The sequence below is a fragment of the Heterodontus francisci genome, chromosome 1 (assembly GCF_036365525.1).
Source record: "Heterodontus francisci isolate sHetFra1 chromosome 1, sHetFra1.hap1, whole genome shotgun sequence".
Taxonomy (NCBI): Eukaryota; Metazoa; Chordata; class Chondrichthyes; order Heterodontiformes; family Heterodontidae; genus Heterodontus; species Heterodontus francisci.
This window is the reverse complement of record NC_090371.1, coordinates 205,594,244-205,619,402: the sequence shown is the minus strand read 5'-3', so window position 1 is coordinate 205,619,402 and position 25,159 is coordinate 205,594,244. Positions and strand designations below refer to the sequence as shown.

The following is a 25,159-nucleotide window of genomic DNA, read 5'->3' as shown; positions in this document are numbered from 1 at the left end:
CCCCCCTCTCGTCTCACCCCCCCCCTCTCGTCTCACCCCCCACCCCTCTCGTCTCACCCCCCCCCTCTCGTCTCACCCCCCCCCCTCTCGTCTCACCCCCCCCCCCTCTCGTCTCACCCCCCCCCTCTCGTCTCACCCCCCCCCCCTCTCGTCTCACCCCCCCCCCCTCTCGTCTCACCCCCCCCCCTCTCGTCTCACCCCCCCCCCTCTCGTCTCACCCCCCCCCCTCTCGTCTCACCCCCCCCCCTCTCGTCTCACCCCCCCCCTCTCGTCTCACCCCCCCCCCTCTCGTCTCACCCCCCCCCTCTCGTCTCACCCCCCCCCTCACGTCTCACCCCCCCCTCTCGTCTCACCCCCCCCTCTCGTCTCACCCCCCCCCTCTCGTCTCACCCCCCCCTCTCGTCTCACCCCCCCCCTCTCGTCTCACCCCCCCCCTCTCTCACCCCCCCTCTCACCCCCCCTCTCGTCTCACCCCCCCCTCTCGTCTCACCCCCCCCCCTCTCGTCTCACCCCCCCCTCTCGCCACCCCCCCCTCTCGTCTCACCCCCCCCCCTCTCGTCTCACCCCCCCCCTCTCGTCTCACCCCCCCCCTCTCGTCTCACCCCCCCCCTCTCGTCTCACCCCCCCCCCTCTCGTCTCACCCCCCCCCCCTCTCGTCTCACCCCCCCCCTCTCGTCTCACCCCCCCCCTCGTGATTTGTGATTAAAATCTTCATTACTATGATGAATTAGCATTCACTAGCATCCATTCGTCACATAATCCATTCGTAATATCGATTTCTCCCACAGAGTTTGCCTACTTTAAAAATGGTAATCTTTGCAGTGTATTGAATCTGCTTTGTAACTTTTTTATTAAACAAAATGGCAGAAGCTGTAAAATTCTGATTCCGTTAGAATATTCATCAATTCATTGGGTGATATTCAGTGATATTTGCTTTTTATGTTGTTTCTTGAATTCTTAGTCTAAAAAGAAGGGACTGAGCATCGAAGAGAAGCGAACTCGTATGATGGAAATATTTTTTGAAACGGTGAGTAATGAAATTCCTGCTGTATGCTGAAGTACTCCATCAGTATTTGTTTACAGGTTGATCAGCACTGTATTGCACGTGAAGTAACAGGAACTGATAAAAAAAAATGTTTGCGCTAACTAGTTCTCTTTTCAGAATAATTGACCGGTGGGAATAAGTAGACAAATAGTAAAGATCAAGGATGCATACTTTTGCTTAGCTTTGAAGTGAACCCACACCTGAATGAAGTGATTGGGTCTGCTGCACTTGGATGCACCCCATCAACAACATTGTGCATTTATATTCCACCTTTAATGGAGTAAAAAAGCCCAAGGTACTTTGACAGTGAGCCACATAGGGAGATATTAGGAAAGGTGACCAAAAAATTGATCAAAAAGGTAGCTTTGAAGAAACCCCTTATAGGAGGAGAGCGGTGAGAGATTTAGGGACAGAATTACAGAGCTTGGAGCACAGAGATCTAGGATGATTGAGAGTGGCGAGGCTACGGAGGGATTTGAAAACAAGGATGAGAATTTTAAAATTGAGGTGTTGCTGAATTGTGATCCAGTGTCAGCCAGCAAGCTCGGGTGATGGGTGAATGGGACTTGGTACATGTTGAGATATGGGCATCACTCAAGTAGCCGACCAAGGAAAGAGACTCAACCCTGGCGTTGCTTAGCAGTAAAGACAATGACCCAGATTTCATGGACTGGTGAATGTTAAATGATAGCCGTGTACGCTTACGTCTGTGGGCAAGTGTAAGCATACTGAGTTTTTGGCCTGGAGCTTGTGACTATCAGAGGGCAAAAAGAGCATGGTACCCTCTACAGTGAATCTGGAACCTGCGAGAACAGGGCAAGCAATGGTTTGTCTCCTTAATTAGATTGAAGGATCCTAACTGAAACAGGCAAAGTTTAAAATTAGTAAGTGTGTGTTAGGATAGTTAATGCAATGTCAAAACATATATAAAAAAAGATCGAATTAGGATAGAGGTAAGAGACAGAAAGGAAATGTAAAAGAAAATACTTTTTTAAAATCTGAAGGAATGAGACTCCGCATTAGTAAAAATTAATTTTCAGTGCCAGAGTGGTTCTTTGGAAGTAATTAAGATTTATCATGCCATTAAAAATCCACTTATGCTTGAATGGACAAGCCCTATCTTTTTCTGACATGTTTAGTGGGTATCCAGCATGTAAGTACCACAAATTCATGCCCTTCTGTGTATTTGAATGCCAAGTTTCTCAGCCAAATATTGTTAGAACGCAACATTTATAGGAGCAGGGCAACTCTGATGGCAACTTCCTGATTTTCATGTTTAAAGGTGCATGTGTAGAGGCTGGAAGTTGCTGTCCCATTTTCTCTTTAATAGTAAGTGCTGATAGCCTCACCGTTATTCCTACCACAAAATCTGAACCAATTAACTTTTTTTTTAAAAAGTCAGTCAAAAATTTTCGTGCAGATAAAACTCTTTTAAACAAAATGTACCCTCTTCGACTTCCCTACCCCTTTAAAACAGTGCAGAAAGGAAAAAAAATGAAATTACTGAGAAATTTGCCCAGAAACGTCTGCTTGAAATATCTTGAACAAGAAAGGAATTGTTTAATGCTATAATGGAAAATTGGACATTAAAACCCATAAGTGCATATGTTAATGTAATTTCGGGACAAATTCTGCAGCTTGTTAAAGAGTCTGCTTATAATGAGTCGATAATTATCAGTAGTAAATTAGACCTGAAACTGACTGCATGTTCCTGTGCATAAAAAGGCATAGCTTATGAATTTTAATTTCTGTGATTCATGGTGTAAGTCAAGCCTCTTTCCCCATGTGGTGGCAACCAGTACTTAAGGAATCTATGCTTTATTTGTGCCAAATATTCTAGATGCAGATTTAGATGGGTGGAGAGAGCACATTAGGAAAGAGAGTGCAAGTACATTTTATAGGAAAGGGACCGAATGAAGTGGAGAGTTAGAACGGGGACAAAAATTCTGAAAGACTCATATCTCAACACATTCACAGTCATAGCCAAGGCTGAAGAGGGAGAGAACAAAAACGTGATGGGTAAAAACAAGGTGTGGGGGAGGCGCGGGGGGGGGGGGGGAGCGCAAGGCACAGATCTGTAGGTAAGTGACATATGTCTGCTGAAGTCAAGGTTGTCTGCTTGAGGTAGGTGCAAACAGGTTGTTTGTCTTGTCAACTCCTTGGTGTTGTCCCCATAGTTGTGTTGCAGGGAAGTGCAGTCAGTTTCTTGTCGTAGTTTACCATTATTGTCACTGGATCTACCAGGCCTTTGTCCCTGCAGTTCCACATCTGGCTGACTGATGACCCAGACCCTGTGAAGACCCTTTCCCACCAATATTGTCTCATTGGTGTGCCAGGGCGTACAGATATGATTTGTGATATCTTAGAAGCTGTAACAAATTTGGATACCTTGGCTGTTCACCCTGGTATCTCTTGCCCTGGTATCTCTGGTAATTGTGGGGATTTTAATCTTTATATAGACTGGGACAATGAAATTGGCAGGAGTGGTCTAGAAGATGAGTTTGTAGAATGTTCTCGGGACAGTTTTTTGAAGCATTATGTTGTAGAGTCAACTAGGGATAAATGTATCTTGGATCTAGTATTGTGTAAAGAAGCAGTGTTAATAAGCAATGTCATAGTAAAAGATCCACTGGGAAGCAGTGATCATAATACCATTGAATACCATGTTAAGTTTGAAAATGACATGCTCCAATCACAAACAAGAATCTTAAAGCCAATTATGTAGGCATGAGGAGAGAACTGGCTAAGGTAAATTGGGTAAATCGACTAAAAGGTTTGGCGGTAATTGTTCAACAAAAATACATTCCTTTGAAAAACAAAAACTCAGCGAGAAAGACCCATCCATGGCTCACTCAGGAAGTTAAGAATAGTATTAGATTAAAATAAAAGGCTTACAATGTTGCAAAAGAGAGTAGCAAGTCTGAGGATTGGGAGTGTTTTAGAAACCAGCAAAGGGCCACCAAAAAGTTGATTTTAAAAAAGGAAAAAATAGAATGAGTAAACTAGCCAGTAACACAAAAACAGATTGTAAGAGCTTTTATAGGTTTATTAAAAGGAAAAGAGTAGCTAAAGTAAATGTTGGTCCCTTGGAAGCAGAGACAGGAGAAATCATCATGGGGAATGAGGAAATGGCAGAGGCATTGAACAAATCCATTCTGGATGAAGGTGGGAAGACGTCAGCTATGATAACAACATTAATGGGGTGGCCAGTAAAGGGAAAGCATTATGTCCTGCTGGAACTTTGCTTCACAATGAAGTTTCTGGCCAAGGTGTGACCACTTCAAACAGGCAAGTAATTAACTCATAATGCATTTTGAAGTGGAACATCATGCACACTATTTCCCAGCATTGGACGTGCAGCACAAAGTCTAAAGGAATCATCTTGAAATGGGTGCCTAGGGTTTCTCAGGAATCAACTGTGGTCGTAGCCAATTCATAAGCGCAGGTAAGTATTCAGTTCATAATCTTTCAGTCACTATTTGACCATTTTCATTTTTCTTCAAAATAAAAAATACGGGAACCTAGGTTCTTGAGACAACAAGCCAACTGTTCAAAATTTTTCCATCAGCACCATTATTGGTGCCAATGGATATTATAATAGGAATGGGCGTGGGGGACACAAGATGTAGGAGCAGGAGTAGACCTTATGGCCCATTGAGCCTCCTCTGCCATTCAAAATGATCATGGCTGACCTTGGGATTCAACTCCACTTTCCATACCCCTTAATGACTTAAATTTGGGTGTCAGAGTTATACAGCACAGAAACAGGCCCTTCAGCCCCTTGTGACTGTGCCAGCCATCCAGCACCCAACAATTCTAATCCCATATTCCTGCACTTGGCCTGTAGCCTTGTATGCTATGGCATTTCAAGTGCTCATCTAAATACTTAAATGTTGTGAGGGTTCCTGGCTGCACCACCTCTTCAGGCAGTGCGTTCCAGATTACAACCACCCGCTGGGTGAAATTTTTTTTTCCTCAAATCCCCCCTAAACCTCCTGCTCCTTACCCCAAATCTATGCCCCTTGGTTCTTGACCCCTCCGCTAAGGGAAAAAGTTTCTTCCTATCTAACCTATCATGCCCCTCATAATCTTGTACACTTCAATCATGTCCCCCCTCAGCCGTTTCTGCTCCAAGGGAAACAATCTTTTTCAGTCTCTCTTCATAGCTGAAATGCTCCAGCCCAGGCAACATCCTGGTGAACTACCTCTGCACCCTCTCCAGTGCAATCACATCCTTCCTATAGTGTGGTGCCCAGAACTGTACACAGTACTCCAGCTGTAGCCTAACTAGCGTTTTATCCAGCTGCATCATAATCTCCCTGCTCTTATATTCTGTGCCTTGGCTAATAAAGGCAAGCATCCCATATGCCTTCCTAACCACATTATCTACCTGAGCCTTTAGTGATCTATTTACAAGTACACCAAGGTTCCTCTGACCTCCTGTACTTCTGAGGGTCTTACCATCTATTGTATATTCCCTTGCCTTGTTAGTCCTCCCAATATGCATTACCTCACACTTTTCAGGATTAAATTGCATGTGCCACTGATCCGCCCATCTTACCAGCCCATCTATATCTCCCTGTAATCTAAGGATTTCCTCCTCACTATTTACAACACCACGAATTTTCGTGTCATCTGCAAACTTACTGATCATACTTCCTATATTCATGTCTAAATCATTAATGTACACTACAAACAGCAAGGGTTCCAGCACCAATCCCTGTGGTACACCACTGGTCACAGGCTTCCAATCGCAAAAACAGCCCTCGGCCATTACCCTCTGCCTCCTGCCACTAAGCCAATTATGGATCCAAAGTGCCATAGATCCCATGGGCTCTTACTTTCTTAACCAATCTCCCATGCAGGACTTTATAAAAAGCCTTACTGAAATCCATGTATACTACATCTACTGCTTTACCCTCATTGATGCATCTAGTCACCTTCTCGAAAAATGTAATCAAGTTAGTTAGATGCGATCTCCCCCTGACAAAGCCATGCTGACTATCCCTGATTAATCCTTGCCTCTCCAAGTGGAGATTAATCCTGTCCCTCAGATTTTTTTCCAATATTTTCCCAACCACTGATGTTAGACTCACTGGCCTGTAATTACCTGGTTTATCCCTACTACCCTTCTTGAATAATGGTACCACATTCGCTGCCCTCCCGTCCTCTGGTACCTCTCCTGTGGCCAGAGAGGATTTGAAAATTTGTGTCAAAGCCCCTGCTATCTCCTCCCTTGCCTCACATAACAGCCTGGGATACATCTCATCTGGGCCTGAGGATTTATCCACTTCTAAGCCCGCTTAAACAGCTAATACTTCCCTTTCAATGCTAATATGTTCAAGTATATCACAATCCACCTTCCTGATCTCTGCATCGACATCGCCCTTCTCCATAGTGAATATCGATGAAAAGTAATCATTTAAAATCTCACCTATGTCCTCCGGCTCCACACAAAGATTGCCACGTTGGTCCCTAATGGGCCCTACTCTTTCCCTGGTTATCCTCTTACCCTTAATATACTTATAAAACGCCTTAGGATTTTCCTTTATCTTGTCCGCCAGTGTTTTTTCATGTCCCCTCTTCACTCTCCTAATGACTTTAAGTGCCACCCTACACTTTCTATACTCCTCTAGTGCCTCTGCTGTTTTCAGCGCTTGGGATCTGCCGTAAACCTCCTTTTTTTTTTTTCCTTATCCAATTCTCTATATCCCTTGACATCCCTGGGCCTGTTGATTGTACCGTTCACCTTAACGGGTACATGTTGGCTCTGAACTCTCTGTTTCCTCTTTGAATGACTTCCACTGATGTGAAATAAAACAAGAAATGCTGGAACCACTCAGCAGGTCTGGCAGCATCTGTGAAAAGAGAAGCAGAGTTAACGTTTCAGGTCAGTGACCCTTCTTCGGAACTGACCCGAAACATTAACTCTGCTTCTCTTTTCACAGATGCTGCCAGACCTGCTGAGTGGTTCCAGCATTTCTTGTTTTTATTTCAGATTTCCAGCATCCGCAGTATTTTGCTTTTATTCCACTGATGTGATGTAGACTTTCCTACAAGTAGTTTCTCCCACTCCACTTTGGCCAGATTCTGTTTTATCATACTGAAATCGGCCTTCCCCCAATTCAGTACCTTTATTTCTGGTCCATCTTTGTCCTTTTCCATAACTACCTTAAATCTTAGAGTTATGGTCGCTATCCCCGAAATGTTTCCCCACTGACACTTCTACCACTTGTCCGGCTTCATTCCCTATGATTAGCTCCAGTACTGCCCCTTCTCTTGTAGGACTTTCTATGTGCTGGCTCAGAAAGCTCTCCTGTATGCATTTTAAGAATTCTGCCCCCCTTAAGCCTTTTGCACTAAGACTATCCCAGTTAATATTGGGGAAGTTGAAATCCCCTACTATTATTGCCCTATTATTTTTACACCTCTCTGAGATTTGCCTACATATCTGCTCCTCTATCTCTTCCTGACTGTTTGGAGGCCTGTAGTACACATCCGACCAAGTGATTGCCCCCTTTTTGTTTTTAAGCTCTATACAAATGGCCTCATTTGAGGAACCTTCTAAGATATCATCCCTCCTTACTGCAGTAATTGACTCCTTGATCAACAGTGCAATGCCACCTCCTCTTTTATCCCCTCCCCTGTCACGCCTGTAGATTCTATACCCTGGAATATTGAGCTGCCAGTCCTATCCCTCAATCATGTTTCTGTGATAGCAATAATATCATAATCCAATGTGCTAATCAACGCCCTCAGTTCATCTGCCTTACTAGTAAGACTCCTTGCATTGAAATAGATGCAATCAAGCCTTGCATTTTTCACTTGCACAGGGCATAATTTCATATTGCAGATGACACAAAACTTGGAAGTATTGTGAACTGTGAGGAGGATGATGATGGACTTCAAGAGGACATAGACAGACAGGTGGAATGGGTAGGCGAAATTTAATTCAGACAAGTGTAAAGTGATACCTTTTCGTAGGAAGGACGAGGAGAGGCCATATAAACTAAAGGGTACAATTCTAAAGGATGTGCAGGAACGTACGGGTATATGTGCACAAATCCTTGAAGGAGGCAGGGCAGGTTGAGAAAGTGATTTAAAAAGGCACACTGGATCCAAGGCTTTATAATTAGAGGCATAGAGTGCAAAAGCAAAGAGATTGCGATAAATCTTTATAAAATACTGATTCGGTCTCAACTGGAGTAGTGTCCAATTCTGGCTGCTGCCTTTTAGGAAGAAGGATGTGAAGATTTTAGAGAGGGTGCAGAAAAGATTTACGAGAATGTTTCCAGGGATGAGGGACTTCAGTTCTGTGGATAGATGGAGAAGCTGGGGTTGTTTTTAGAGAAGAGAGGGTTGAGAGGAGATTTGATATAGGTGTTCAAAATCATGAGAGGTGTGGACAAAGTAGATAGGGAGAAACTGTTCCTATTGGCAGGAGGATCAAGAACCAAAAGACACCGATTTGTGATTGACAAAAGAACCAAAGGTGACGTGAGGAAAAGCTTTTTACACAGCGAGTGGTTAGGATCTGGAATGTAATGCCTGAGACAGTGGTGGAGGCAGATAAAATCACAGCTTTTTAAAGGGAATTGGATAAACACCTGAAGGGAGAGAATTTGCAGGGCTACTGAGAAAGGGCAGGGGAGTGGGACTAGCTAAATTGCTCTTGCAAGAGGATATGTCAGGCCAAATGGCTTCCTTCTGTGCTGTAACCATTCTATGATTAGCAAACACTTGCAGTTTGCCCACAAGTTCCTTTGCTATAATAGAATTATTTATTAGTTTTAGTTGCTGGAGTTTTTTGAGGAGGTAACAGAGAGGGTTGATGAAGGCAATGCTGTTGATGTGGTGTACATGGACTTTTCAAAAGGCCTTTGATACAGTGCCTCACAACAGACTTGTGAGCAAACTTGTAGCTCATGGAACAAAAGGGACAGTAGCAACATGGATACAAAATTGGCTGAGTGACAGGAAACCAAGAGTAGCGGTTAATGGATGTTTTTTGGGCTGGACGAATGTTTGTAGTGGAGTTCCCCAGGGATCAGTGTTGGGACCCTTGCTTTTCCTGATGTAAATTAATGACCTAGACCTTGGTGTATAGGGCACAATTTCAAAGTTTGCAGATGATATGAAACTTGGCAGCATTGAGAACTGTGAGGAGGATAGTGTAGAACTTCAAAAGGACGTAGACAAGTTGGTGGAATGGGCAGACAGGTGGCAGATGAAGTTCAATACAGAGAAATGTGAAGTGATTCATTTTGGTAGGAAGAACATGGACAGACAATATAGAAAAAAGGGGGTGCAGGAGCAGAGGGACCTAGGTGTATATGTGCATAAGTCATTGAAGGTGGCAGGACAGGTTGAGAGACGGGTTAATAAAGCATACAGTATCCTGGGCTTTATTAATAGGGGCATTGAGCACAAGAGCAAGGAAGTTGTGATGAACCCGTATAAGACACTGGTCCCGCTTCAGCTGGAGTATTGCGTCCAGTTCTGGGCACCGCACTTTAGGAAAGACACGAGGGCATTGGAGAGAGCACAGAAAAGATTCATGAGAATGGTTCCAGGGATGAGGAATTTCAGTTATGAAGCTAGATTGGAGAAGTTATGTTTGTTTTCCTTGGTGAAGAGAAGGCTGAGAGGTGATTTGATAGAGGTATTCAAAATCATGAGGGGTCTGGACAGAGTAGGTAGAGAGAAACTGTTCCCACTCATGAAAGGATCGAGAACGAGAGGGCACAGATTCAAAATATGTGATAAGAGAATTGAAAGTGACATGAGGAAAAACTTTTTCATGCAGCGAAAGGTCTGGAATGCACTGCCTGAGAGCGTGGTGGAGGCAGGTTCAATTGAAGCATTCAAAAGGGAATTAGACAGTTATATGAAAAGGAAGAATGTGCAGGGTTATGGGGAGAAGGCAGGGGATTGGAACTGAGGGAGATGCTCTTTTGGAGAGCCAGTGCAGACACGATGGGCCGAATGGCTGCCTTCTGCACTGTATCGATTCTGTGAAGTATTAGTTGAAATGCAACTTGTTTTTGTATCTTTTGATTTTTTTTTTGTGTTTTCTTCAGTTCCTATGCCTGACAAAAACATTTGTATGTGTATGTAAGTAGAATACAATGGATGGCCTGCTTTGCACTCATTCTGTAAATTTTAGAAAATTCAGAATCTGTTCATGCTTGAAGATGTTGACTTACAGTAAAACTTGTCTGTGTTCTTAGAAAGATGTGTTTCAGCTTAAAGATTTGGAGAAGATTGCCCCAAAGGCGAAAGGGATCAGTAGGTATCAATTTTATTGTCGCTACTTTCTGGTCTCTTGTTCTATGAAGCTACAGTTTATGACTCAGTTTATTTTCACATATTTAGTCATGCACGCATTACAAAATGGACAGTTATACCAAATATAATTAGCATCCTTTAGGAATGTATGTAATATTTTTACTAAAAAACTTGAAACCAGTATTTCTCTCAACTGAAAAATGAGTGGTTTGGATGTCACAGTTGGTAAACACAAACCCTTTCACCTGTAGAATTAGATTCAAATGCAAGTTGTACTGATTGGATTAAAATGTTTCTATGCGGGAATGAGGGTATACTGTGAGAAATTTCAAACTAGTTTTTAGTGGTAACATGGTCACAGTGCAAAACTATCCACAGTCTGGTACAAATTAACCATCAGAATAGTTTATCTGATTCATAATCATGCCAGTATAAAGTTGACATCCATGGTTACTAGGCAACATAGTGAAGGCAGAAGGCAATTTAAATTGAATATGGATTTTAAGAAAATGTTTCACAAAGTACCACAGAAAAGAATATTTAACAAAATTAAGGCTCATGGAATAGGAGGGTCAGCTTGGATATAAAAAATTGGCTTAAGGACAGAAAACAGTGAGTCGTAAATGATTGTTTTTCAGACTGGAGAATGGTACAGTGATGTCCCCCAAGAGTCAGGGCTATGTAAATGATTTGAATTTTGGAATACAGATTAAAAATTCAAAATTTGTCAATGATGCCCAAACTTGGAGGTGTGGAAAACAGTAAGGATGATACCAATTGACTGCAACAGGATATAGATAGGCTAGCAGAATGGGCAGACAAGTAGCAGATGGAATTTAATACAGAGAAGAGTGAGTTGATACATTTTGGCAGAAGGGAATATAAACTGGCACAGTGCTAAAGAGTGCACAAGGACAGAAGGTCCTTGTGGTTCATGTGCATAGATCTTTGAAGGTGAAAGGACATGTTAAGAAAGTAGTTAGCAAAACCTGTGGGATCTTGAGCTTCATAAATAGAGGTACTGAGTATGTTATGACTAGGTGAGCAAGAAATCGAGGGTTCCCTTTCAGCCTTCACCTGGTTTGACTGTAACAGGGTTTAATTTCAAACACTGTTTTTAGCTCCCCCTTGGTCAAAGAGTCATAGAGTTATACAGCACAGAAACAGGCCCTTCGGCCCATTGTGTCTGTGCGGGCCATCAAGCACCTAACTATTCTAATCCCATTTTCCAGCACCTGGCCCGTAGCCTTGTATGCTATGGTGTTTCAAATGCTCATCTAAATACTTCTTAAATGTTGTGAGGGTTCCTGTCTCTACCACCTCTTCAGGCAGTGCGTTCCAGATTCCAACCACCCTTTAAATAAAAAAAAAATCCTCAAATCCCCTCCAAACCTCCTGCCCCTTACCTTAAATCTATGCCTCCTAGTTATTGATCCCTCCGCTATTGGAAAAAGTTTCTTCCTATCTAACCTATTAATGCCCCTCATAATTTGTATACCTCAATCATGACACCCCCACCCCCCTCAGTCTTCTCTGCTCGAAGGAAAACAACCCGAGCCTTTTCAGTCTCTCTTCATAGCTGAAATGCTCCAGCCCAGACAACATTCTGGTGAATCTCCTCTGCACCCTCTCCAGTGCAATCAGATCCTTCCTATGGTGCTCAGAACTGTACACAGTACTCCAACTGTGGCCTAACTAGCGTTTTATACAGCTCCATCATAACTTCCCTGCTCTTATATTCTATGCCTCGGCTAATAATGGCAAGTATCCCATAAGTCTTCCTAACCACCTTATCGACCTGTGTCTTCAGTGATCAATGGACTAGTACACCAAGGTCCCTCTGACTTTTTGTACTTCCTAGGGCCCTTCCATCCATTGTATATTCCCTTGCCTTGTTAGTCCTCATCACCTGGTGAATCCTTGTTCACCACTTTCCAATTATAAGGCAAAGAAACCAGCACAAACAGGCTTGCTTAGGTTTAAAGAAGAAAACTTGAAATTTATTAAACTTAAACTCTAATTCAGTTGATGCCTATGGGTACACCTTTCACCCACGCTAGCGTGCATACACGATACACACATGAAAATAGAGACAGAAAAGAGCAGAAGCAAAATAATGTGGAAAGGTTTGAGGCAATATCTGAATAGTTGCTATGGTTCTTTGAGCTCCCTGTAGAGTCCTTGATTGCAGGTAGATCTTGCTTTTCGTTGGGGCCCAGTATTATTCTTAAACCTTGTTCGCTGTAGGAGATTTTTCTCTCTTGGGGTTCATGTGTCTTCAGTGGATTCAGAGGCTTGTGAGAAAGAGATTGAAGCAGACAGGAGAGATCTTTTCAGTCCAGGAGCAAACAGACTTTCTGCCCAAACTGTTTGTACAAATTCAAAAAAACTCAGGTTGCCCAGCAGATTGCCCATGTGACTAGCTGGTTTGGTCATGTCCATTTGTGTATTCGGTCATCTGAGCAGTCAACCTGGAATGCAAGCTCCCCCATCTTCAAGGTCTGGTGATCAAAAGTCCATTCTGGGTTGAATGTCAGGTAATAGCTGCTTTGTCCTTCCAAAGACCGTCTGCCAATTTGCAAACGTCCCTCCAGCCCTGGCTGATCTGTTCAACAAGTCCTCCCCTCACTCCAGTAACAGTTTAAAATCAATGTTCATGACAAAATTAGTGTGTCTCATTCTTGACGGGGTTCCTAGCATGACAAGTACAAAAGCAGGGAAGTTCTGCTGGACCGTTATAAAGCTCTGGTTACGCCCCAACTAGAGTATTGCTTCCAGTTCTGGTCACCATACTTTAGGAAGGATGTGAGGGTCCTTGAGAGGGTGCAGAGGAGATTTACCAGAATGGTTCCATGGATGAGGAATTTAACTACAAGGTTAGTTGGAGAAGCTGGGGTTTTCCTCAGAGAAAAGGAGATTGTGGGGAGATTTGATAGAGGTGCACAAGATTATGATGGGTTTAGATAGTTAGATAGGTTTAGATAAGGTAGACAAAGAAAAGCTGTTCTCCTTAGCTGATGGTACAAGGACTAGGGGACACGGATTTAAGTTTTTGAGCAAGAGATACCGGAGGGATGTGAGAGAGAACTTTTTTACGCAGTGTGTGGTAATGGCCTGTAACTCATTGCCTATGAGGGTGGTGGAAGCGGAGATGATCAATGATTTCAAAAGGAAATTTGATGGGCACTTTAGGGAAATAAACGTGCAGGGCTATGAGGAAAAAGTGGGGGAAATGGGCTGACTGGATTGCTCTACAGCGAGCTGGCCTAGACTCAGTGGGCCGAATGGCCTCCTTCTGTGCTGTTATGACTATGCCACATTTACAGTTACTTTTAGAAGTTTATTACTGTGCCCTTTGTCAACTGCTTTCCCTTCTGCCTTTATGCCACTTCTAAAGAACGATCATTCCCCCTCCCTTTTACATAGAAACTTAGAAAATAGGAGCAGGAGTAGGCCCTTCGAGCCTGCTCCGCTATTCATTATGATGATGGCTGATGATCTAACTCAGTAACCTGTTCCCGCTTTCCCCCATATCCTTTGATCCCTTTCACCCCAAGAGCTATATCTAACTCCTTCTTGAAAACATACAATGTTTTAGCCTCAACTGCTTTCTGTGGTAGCAAATTCCACAGGCTCACCACTCTCTGGGTGAAGTAATTTCTCCTCATCTCAGTCCTGAAAGGTTTACCCTGTATCCTTAGACTATGACCACTGGTTCTGGACTCCCCCACCATCGGGAACATCCTTCCTGCGTCTACCCTGTCAAGTCCTGTTAGGTTTCTATGAGATCCCCCTCACTCTTCTGAACTCCAGCAAATATAATCCTAACCGACTCAATCTCTCCTCATACTTCAGTCCCACCATCCCATGAATCAGTCTGGTAAACCTTTGCTGCACTCCCGCGATAGCAAGAACATCCTTCCTCAGATAAGGAGACCAAAACTGCACACAATATTCCAGGCGTGGCCTCACCAAGGCCTTGTATAATTGCAGCAAGAATCCCTCCTCCTGGACTCTAATTCTCTCGCTATGAACGCCAACATACCATTTGCCTTTTTTACTGCCTGTTGCACCTGCATGCTTACCTTCAGCGACTTGTGTACGAGAACACCCAGGTCTCGTTGCATATTCCCCTCTCTGTTTATAGCCGTTCGGATAATCTGCCTTCCTGTTTCTGCTACCAAATTGGATAACCTCACATTTGTCCACATTGTACTGCATCTGCCGTGCATTTGCCTACTCACTCAACTTGTCCAAATCACCCTGAAGCCTCTCTGCATCCTCCTCACAACTCACCCTCCCATCCAGTTTTGTGTCATCTGCAAATTTGGAGATATTTCATTAAGTTCCCTCATCTAAATCATTAATATATATTGTGAATAGCTGGTGTCCTAGCACCGATCCCTGTGATAGCCCACTAGTCACTGCATGCCATTCGGAAAAGGACCCGTTTATTCCTACTGTTTGTTTACTGTCTGCCAACTAATTTTCTATCCATCGCAATACACTACCCCCAATCCCACGTGCTTTAATTTTACATGCTAATCTGTTTTGTGGGACTTTGTTGAAAACCTTCTGAAAGTCCAAATAAACCACTGGCTGTCCCTCATCAACTCTACTAGTTACATCCTCGAAGAATTCTAGTAGATTTGTCAAGCATGATTTCCCTTTCGTAAATCTATGCTGACTCTGTCAGAGTCTACCACTGTTCTCCAAGTGCTCTGCTATAAAATCTTTTATAATGGAAGCTAGAATTTTCCCCACTACTGACGTCAGGCTGACTGGCCCATAATTGTTTTCTCTCTACCTCCCTTTTTAAACAGTGGGGTTACATTAGCTACCCTCCAATCTGCAGGAACTATTCCAGAGTCTATAGAATCTTGGAAGATGACCACCAATGCATCCACTATTTCTAGGGCCACTTCCTTAAGTACTCTGGGATGTAGATTATCAGGCCCTAGGGATTTATCGGCCTTCAATCTCATCAATTTCCCCAACACCATTTCTCTATTAATACTGATTTCCTTCAGTTCTCCCCTCTCGCTAATCCCTGTGTTCCCCAACATTTCTGGTGTGATATTTGTGTCCTCCTTTGTGAAGACAGAACCAAAGTATGCATTTAGTTGGTCAGCCATTTCTTTGTTCCCCATAATAAATTTCCCTGTTTCTGACTGTAAGGGACCTACATTTGTCTTCACCAATCTTTTTCTCTTCACATACCTATCGAAACTTTTACAGTCAGTTTTTATGTTCCCCGCAAGCTTACTCTCGTACTCTATTTTCCCCTTCTTAATCAATCCTTTGCTGAATTCTAAACTGCTCCCAATCCTCAGGTCTGCAGTTTTGGACTGAACACAGTGGGTTTTTATGCTTCTTGGAAGAGCAGGTGCACCAGCATATACTAGCAGAGGCTACTGCTTGCACTTGACTGTGAATCATTGTCTCTACGGGCATCGCTTTCCAAAGGATACTGTTAGAGTTATGCTGTATGCTGCCCACCTTCACAATAGGTCACAGGTGTCATTAACCTCTATGCCACAAGTTGTTATTAGGCTGTCACTAAGAACATCAACATAAGTGAAGGATTTATGTACAGATGCATAGAGAGTCATGGCTGTTTTGTTTTGTTATCTAAAGCTAATTTCTTCAGCTTCCCTGTGGATAACTGTTGGCAACGTGGTAGGTCTGTACAATTTTATCAAGAGACAGAATTTTCCTATATCAGTGGTCGGCAACCCGCAGCTCACAACCTTTATCGGCCAGTTCTCATTTTTATGTAAAAGTCTACAAATATTAAGTTGACAGTATGTCAAATCAGAACTAGAGGGTAACACCGTTTTCCTGTGGGAATCAAAGGTGAAGAATTATCTTAAACTTCACAGTTTCAAATGATCATCTTAACGAAAATGGCATCATGGAGTCTAAGGAGCCAATTAGAAGCCTCCGGCCCAGGCTGCTCCCAGGTGGCAGCCTGCCAGCCCTCCCTCGGTAGGCATCACTCCTGCCCACAGCTGTGCCCCCAGGACCCAGCACAGCGTCTGCCAACTCGAGGTTGCAGCTATCATCCTTGGCCTGATACCCGGACCTGGTCTGATGCCAAGGCCAAGTGTTTGGTGTCGGCGCGGCATGTGTGCAGCACCTTTCCATCCCGTACGAGATGTGAGAGTGTAACCGTTTGTGACACAGGGGCGTATGACATGATGGGAAACAGCTGCCCAAAAGCGCGAGAGAGATCTGTCAATCAAAGGAGCTGCGGTCACTGTATTTTTAGAATTTTTTTTGAATGCAAAATCTGTAATATTTTGAAATATAAACAGAAATGCCCAATGAAGGGAAAAAGTGGAAATGCAATAACCTCAAATAAAAATGTACGAAGGAGAAAAAACTGCAAATACAACAATCTGAAATTTTAAAAAATAGAAATGTAGGCATGACAAAAGGCAGCTATCTGGCCAGGGTCCTCCTGCCACTATTAGAGGCCAATGATCTTCCTGAACCTGGGTATAAAATGAGCAAAATGCTTGGATGTAACTTTTTAATCACAGTCTGCTGGCATATGTGGAATTGGCTGCCAAGAAAGGCAGTGGTACCTGATAGTATCAGCAGATGCAAACGAGTTATCCAAGTCCCTAGTAGCATGAATGAGTGGTACCTCAGGTATGACAGCCCAGTCTTATTTTAAAAATGTCAGTATTACAAAGTCTATTATAAAAACACAAAGACAACAAAAATTCTTTCATTTTTATCAATAAATTTGTTACTAATGTTTTATTCTGAGCAGAAAATTGTTTTGCTAATTTTAATTTCTATTGTTTTGTGGCTCTGAACAGTTTATATTTTAGGCAAATTTCTTAAAGGGTCTTCAGGTAAAACAGATTGCTGACCCCTGACTTAGGTCCATGAAGTATAGATTGCACCCACATGGCCACATGTTCTTGATCACAGGCCAGATCGATGTCAACAGATTAAGATAATACTCACTCAATGTGAAGCTCCGTTACGAACAGCAGCAAATCATTGCTTCCCCTGGCAGCTATAACAATGCCTTTATGGTAAGGCTGTCCACCATACCAACAGCCTTTATCCCAATTAGACAAGTATCTGGAAGACTCCTTGGAGCTTAAGGCTATCCTTTACAGCCATCTAGAGGATGCCACCTTTGTGTGCTTCTAAGATTACAAATGAGCAGCATGATGAGGAGGTCCATTCCTATATCAGAGTTGCCACTAAGCACACAACAAATATGTTCACGATGCACTTTAGGTTCCATTATTGATCTGGGGGCATCTTGCAGGATGGGCCAGTGAGGATCATAGTGGTGAACTGCATCCTGCACACCTCCTGACTTACAAGGAGATCCCCATGGGGAATAAGCTGCAAAAAGCCTTAAAAGAATTTGGAAACAAAAAGCGTTGCCGTTTACAAGATCTATTTTGATACGGGAGACCTTTTTTTTTACTATATCTACCCACTGTATGAACAGTCCTGTGTATGTTTTTCCTCTCCATGCCACAAATACAGCATCACCTATTGACCCCTTTCTGTGCGCATAAATCATGCCATATAATCAAAATGGCTTCCAAATCTCTCTCTCTCTCTCTCTCTGTGTATAGCTCAAATCTGTCATTGAGAGTAAAAGAAATGGCTGGTTGTATTACTATAAGAATGCCAGGACCGAAATAGCTATTGTTTCATAGTCTAAGTCCTGAAATAAACCTACTACAGCCTCTTGTCTGGCTGAGCGGACGGCCTGTGCAGCCTGTACCCGCATTCTTTCAGACATGGCATGAAGCGGGGCTTATATTGGGGGCCTGCATGTGCAGCCATTGTGAGATCAAAGCATGATGCAAGCCTGTTTCTCTATGCCAATGGTACTGGGCCGTGGTCTGTGAAGAAAGGCCAAATAGTGGCAGTGTGAACAGCGAAGGTGTGAACAACTGTTTGCAAGCCTGCTCCAATCATTGCCTGAAGAAACAGCCCTATCTAATCTAGCACCACAAGTTTCTATGACAGCAGACTATGGAGGATGAATCTATGGAGGATGCACAAATTTGCTGTTGGGGCCTCTGATGTGGTGGCCTTTGCTTATAGATATCTCTGGAGCTGCAACATGCTCCAGGCTAGAATTAAACTGCTCTTATGGATGCTGTCTGACCACAGTACATTTGATGGCTCCGCAAGCATCCATCGTATATCATCCAGTGCAGACCTCTCTGCCTCTCTCTCCACTTTGCCCAGGTTGATGTCTCTGGGCTGGTGCTAGCAAAGGTGTGAGTAAGCAATGTCATATGCTTTGATGTGATGTTAGGTTTATAAAGAGAAAGAAGGTTAGAATGGTTTGCTGAAGAGCAAAATTCACATCACAAAGTAAAATGAAATCATCGATTTTGGTGGTATTGTTTCCTGACAAATAAGCAAGGTGCAATGTAGCAAGAAAGAGAAGTAGGATGTTATCACAAGCCTGCAGTTGGCACCTGCCCTTCCTCTTTGTTATCTCCCACACATTATGGCCTCTGATGAAAACCACACCTATCAAAATGAGACATAGTAATTTCGTCATATGGAGCATTATTGTTGAACTGTTACTGGACTTGAAATAACTTGTTTAAAAAGACCACAACAGTGGCTGAAAACATGGCTGCACATTAAAAATTAAACCCTGTTGGGGCCAAACCAGGAACAGGCTGAGAGGGGAGCCCTGGACCCCTGCCTCACCTGGTCGTAACAGCCTCCATCCCAAGGATTGGAGATGTTTGTTTCTTAGATAATTCTAGTGTATGCACCATTCTGCTCAGAAGTCCATTTCAAATCTTGATTAGATTAGATTAGAGATACAGCACTGAAACAGGCCCTTCGGCCCACCGAGTCTGTGCCGAACATCAACAACCCATTTATACTAATCCTACACTAATCCCATATTCCTAACAAACATCCCCACCTGTCTCGATATTTCCCTACCACTTACCTATACTAGTGACAATTTATAATGGCCAATTTACCTATCAACCTGCAAGTCTTTTGGCTTGTGGGAGGAAACCGGAGCACCCGGAGAAAACCCACGCAGACACAGGGAGAACTTGCAAACTCCACACAGGCAGTAGCCGGAATCGAACCCGGGTCCCTGGAGCTGTGAGGCTGCAGTGCTAACCACTGCGCCACTGTGCCGCCCTTTATTCTGCATGAAGAACAACTTCCCAGTATCAGTCCTAAAGTTACCTTTTACTAGTTTGAACCTGTGTCTCTTTGTCCTACTTCCAAAGTTTCATTTAAAATAGTATTCTAGATTAACCTTTCCATACCATTTTCTAGCTTGCATGCCTCTAATAGATCACCTCTTGAACACCTTTTCCGGCTGAAAAGTCTCCAGTTTTTCTCAAGTCAAACTTCTAACAATAGGTATTGGCATCATGACTCTTCTCTTCACTGCCTTCAGTGCTTAAATATCTCATTTATTGGTAACCAAAGCTAGGCACAGTACTCAAGCTGTGGTTCGGTCGGAGGAGTATTGTCCAATATGTTAGTCACTGGCTGCGTGTGGCTAATTGAGAATTGAGTTGTGGTGAATTGCATTTCTGATTCGTAAATTAAAAAGAAAATGTGTAATGGACATCGTTGTTGAGCATGTGATCTCAATACCCATATTGACATGACCATTGACATGACTTGTGCTTGTGTACTTTAACCCTTTTGTTGGTAAAGTGGTAAGACAAAATGCAGTGTGCAGGTGTTTTTTTTTATCATTGAGTGCATTGCTGCCTTGAATGGTATATGTTTTTCATGTGAAGTATATTTACCTATATTGTGAGCAAGATGGTTTCTACTGAAATTAGTGCATGAGGTTAAAACAATGTAGCCATGACTAGTGAGCAGTTTCTATTGGACAGTACTGGACCAGAGCATTGTACAGTTTGATCATGAATTCCTCTGACTTGTCTTCTGTTTATGGCTCTGTAGTTCAACTTTTCTGTTCGCTTTGCTGATGCCTTGCATTGTTTGAACATGTTCAGTGGAGAGTATGCTAAAAGCTCCTAGGTCATTTTGAGCACCATCCATGAACTATGTATGTTGCCCACTTTTTAATCTCTGTGCAGAATACTTTGCATTTGACTTCAATTTCATCTATCATTGTTATGCTCAAATGCGTACTTTGTGTAATTCTTTCTGTAATATCTGAGCTGCATCCTTCAATTCCACTGTTCCTACTTTGGTATCCTCTGCAAATTTCACCAATTTGCATAATTTTCCTCTTTATTTCACTTCAGTGCTTTGTTAGGGTCATACTGGTTTAGTGTAAGTTCAGCATTGCTCTTTTAAAAGTGTTCCATTTGTCTGTGGTTCAAGTCCAAGCCCCATTCCAGGGGCCAACACACAAATGTGGTTGATACTTCAGTACAGTACTGAAGGACTGCTGCATTGTCCGAGATATGCTGCCAATGAGACATTTTCAAGGTTCATTGACCTGCTCAGGTCAACCATATTTGCAGGAAAACAGGGGTGTTTTCGGAGTATCCCAATCAACATTTATCCCCCAATCAACATTTATCCCCCAATCAACACCTCCAAGAGCAGATTAACTGGCTGTTTGTCTTTGCTATTTGAGGGACCTTGCTGTATGTGAATTGGCAGCTGTGTTTGCTGCAAAACAACAGTGACCACTCTTCATTGCTGTGAAGTGCTTTGGGACTGCCGGAAGATGTGAAGGTATTATGCACTACCGCTAGCTGGTTAGGCTTTCGTTGAAGTCTTCCATTAATATAACCATAAGAAAGCAAGCATTTCGATAGCATCTTTCAAGTCCTTGGGACATTGCAGAGGGTTTCACAGAACGTTTGAAATGTTGTCACTTATTATAATGAAGATAATTATGACAACCAATTAGTGTACAGCAAGGTCCCACAGACAATGTGCAAAATTATTAGTTTGGCTCATTGATGGATAAATTTTGCCTAGGGCACAAGAAGAACTCATTTACTCTTCGAACAGTATCATGAGATCTTTTATGTTTCGCCTGAGGCAGCAGATAGTGCTCATTCAAAGGATAGCACCTTTGAAAATGTGTCAGCTTAGATTGAGGTCCACTGGGGCTTGAACCCTTTACCTTCTGAGTCAATGTGCTACCACTAAGCCAGTGCTGACACTATACACAACAATCGGTTCCTTTGAGAGGGAAAGCAATGTATACTCTTCAGATGTAACAGAGCTCAGTTTGTGCAGCAGCACAGGAAAGCTCCCTAACTTCAAAAGTTTAATCGCGTTGTGCTATAAATTAATCAAAATCTGGGTCACCTCAGCACAATGTTGAACCCTCCCTCACTGCAACAGTTATTATTGTTGACGAACCACCATAAGTTTTTGTTTCTGGCTGGCCAAAGTTTAGATGGGCTGTTGAAATCTTTGTCTTGTATTAGCCATGATTCATTTTCAGTTGATTTATCTTGAGAGGCCAGTGCAAGCTGTTAATATGTTTTTACCATTTTAGCTTCCATGTCAGTGAAGGAAGTTCTGCAGAGTCTAGTAGATGATGGAATGGTGGACACTGATCGAATTGGAACTTCTAATTACTTCTGGGCATTTCCAAGTAAAGCTGTTCATATCAGGAAAAAGAAACTGGAGCAGTTGGAAAGACAGGTAAATGTAGTGTTAGAGGTGACCAAAAGATTTGGGTTTAATGAATACTTGGCATCTGTATTGGATCTAAAAAGAGTACTTGATTAAAATGGCTATTATGGAAGAGGAATGAGAATGTCTTTGTCGGCACTGGTACTGATGTTTTATTTGCTTGTCTTGTCCCTGTGCAGTGATACCATTTTGTGCATGCATAATGTAAAAAACTGCAGGAGTGAGGAAAGGATGTTCAATTTCATCTAACATAATTTTATCTCCATTTCGAACTGGTCTGACCAATATTTCCTTTCTTATTCCAATCCCATAAACCTTAATGCTTTTCTGAATCTAGGGTCTAGTTCTGGTTTGAAACTCAATGCATTGGTCAAATTTGCAAATAAATCCTCAGAATTCAGTACAAATTGGTCAAATATGTAAGTTATACTAAACTAGTGTGGGGCCAGTTGATTAATAAGAAAGTCAAAATTAGTTTTATTAAACTAAGGGGGCAGTATAGTACCAGATGAAATTCCACACAATAATGATTACACACCACCAGAAAAAAGTGAGTGACATACATAATGAAATGGAAAGAGATCTAGGGTTCTTGGGCTTGGCAATTAATTGGCTGAACCTTCCTAAAACGGATGGGTTAGTGTCGGGTCAGAGGTTAAAAGTCAAAATATCTGAAACGGGTCCAACGGGCCTCAAGCCCACCCACTTCTGGTTTTAACAGAGGTGGGACAAGAGGCAGGCAACCAATTCACTTGCAGGAAGTGAGCTAGTCAATTAAGTACTACACTGAGGCTGCCTGCCTTCATTTTAACCGTAATTCTATTTTTAACTTTTGTTGGCAGGGTTTTCCGGGCCTTGCCGATCCCGGCAGCTGAAAGAAGGTGAAAAGGGCTGAATCCATGAGGCAAGTGCCTTTCCAGCACTGCATGTGGGCGAGGAGGAGCAGGAAGTTTTCCTTTAGACCCAAAAGTAACCCCTGCCCTGTGATCTGCTCCCCTCCCCCACCCACACAGATGATCAACAGATCCCAGACCCCTCCGCAATTGGGACACCTCATCTGCGATCAGAACCCCAACAGACCTACTTGATCTCCTTGCTGCCTTGCGAAGCCAGCTTCCCACCCAGAAGGCCTCCAGCCTATTGGTCAGGCTGCCTGTGAAGGGGAACCCGACAGAGAAACATTTAAAGGAGGCCTGCAGGTAAAACCTGCAGGACGTTCAGGAAGCCTGTTCTTCCGTGTTTCCTGACCTCTCAACCACCACCCACCTCTGCCTACCACCTCTGGGAGGCAGTGGTGTAGTAGTAATGTCACTAGTCGAGCAATCCAGAGGCCCCGGCTAAAGTTCTGGGGACAAAGGTTTGAGTCCCATCATAGCAGATGGTGAAATTTGAATTCAATTAATAAAATCTGGAATTAAAAGCTAGTCTAATGATGATCATGAAACCATTGTCGATTGTTGTAAAAACCCATCTGGTTTACTAATGGTGCCAAAAGTCTGCCGTCCTTACCTGGTTTGGCCTACATGTTTTTCCAGACCTACAACAATGTGGCTGACTCTTAAATGCCCTCTGAAATGGCCTAGCAAGCCACTCAGTTCAAGGGCAATTGGGGATGGGCAATAAATGCTGGCCTAACCAGCGACGCCTACATCCCACGAATGAATTAAAAAAAAAAATCCAGGCCAGTATGTCCATTTACTGTGGAGCAACTATCAACAAAAGCAAACTGAACACTGAGCAATAATCAGTAAAGTAAAAGTTGAAGGATGTCATGTTGAACTGTACAATGCTCTGGTCAAACTGTACTTTGATTACTGAGTCCAATTTTGATCATTGAGACGCAGGGAAGATGTTCTAGCCTCGGACTTTTAGCTTTGAAAGGAACTTACTGAGGGGGATCTAAATGATAGTAAAAGTATAGAGGAGGTAAATCTGAAACACCACTGCTAGTGAAACCATGACAGGCAAGCGGTGCTGCTTCATATTGGTGAAAGGAAAATTTAGAAAGTTATGCAGAGTGATGAACATGTTGATTGAACTACTGAATTATATAGTGGTGCCAAAAATGTTGCAGTTATTAAGAAGCCTAGATGGTGTGATTAAAAGAGAAACTGCAGGATTTTCTAGTTAGTTGAGCTGAGATAAGATGACTGGTCTTCTGCATTCACATTGATCTTGTGAATGTATGAAGTGAGCTGTCATTTATCTACCCAGCGGCAGCTGTTCCACAGGCCAACAGGAAGATGGAAAACTTAAGGAGTGTGCTTTCAATTTAAAGTACCACTTCAGCCATTTTTTCTAAGTCAGCTGTTATTTTCACTTCTGAAATCTTGCCCTACTCCAGAACCTACAGCCACTTCAAAAGGCTATGAGGCCATCCTGGAGCAATTCTGTTCATTATGTGGACGTTGATACTTCGGACTAACCTGGGATATTAATCCAGAGGCACTAAATTCAGGCACAGTGTCTAATCGGCTGGTCCTGAATAGCAGCATTAACTTAGAAATTGGAGCTTCAAGATGGACTTAAACTGTTCCCATTAATTACAGCTCTGAGTATGAGAGGAGACTTGGAATGACAGGTTTCTACAAGGGGAGGAAATGATAGGTTAAACTTTAAAATTAAACAGGTAGTTTATATGGAAACTTTATATAAAAATTCTTCCTAGGGCCATTGCTTGTCCTTTACGTTTAGCTTATGGCTTTCATAACTTGTAAAAATTTCCTGTCGTTTTGTCCAAAATGCATTTCCACATCCTGTTTATTGATTCTCTTCATTATTTTAAGAACTTAGGTTATGTTCTCTGAGTGGTGCATGGTTGGTTAGTTTTTCTGGCTCACCAATCTGCAATATTCTTCCAGAATATTTTGAGCTATCCTCACTGTTACGACCAGGTGAGAAAGGTGTCTAGGGGTCCCTCTCCGCCTTCACCTGGTCTTACCACAACAGGGTTTAATTTTAAACACCCTGATTTTTTAGCTCCCCCTCAGTGAATCCTTATTCACTGCTTTAAAATTATGAGGCAAAGAAGCCAGCATAAACAGGCTTTCTTAGGTTATATAAAAAAAGTTGAAATTTATTAAACTTAAACTCTAATTTGGTTGACTCCTACGGGTACAGCGCCCATGCTAGTAAGCATACGTGATACACACATGCAAATAGAAATAGGAAAGACCAGAAGAAAAATTAAAGTGGAAAAGTTTGAGG

General features: G+C 42.8%; 1 protein-coding gene across 1 annotated transcript in view; it reads left to right on the top strand.

Annotated features, from left to right (window-relative positions):
- Positions 1-25,159, top strand: part of mnd1 (meiotic nuclear divisions 1 homolog (S. cerevisiae)) — a 56,937-nt gene that overhangs the window by 5,330 nt on the left and 26,448 nt on the right. The window contains exons 2-4 of the mRNA XM_068020136.1: positions 962-1,027; positions 10,276-10,333; positions 21,813-21,961. Of these exons, the coding sequence (XP_067876237.1) occupies positions 962-1,027; positions 10,276-10,333; positions 21,813-21,961 (273 nt within the window). The remainder of the gene's footprint in view (positions 1-961; positions 1,028-10,275; positions 10,334-21,812; positions 21,962-25,159) is intronic.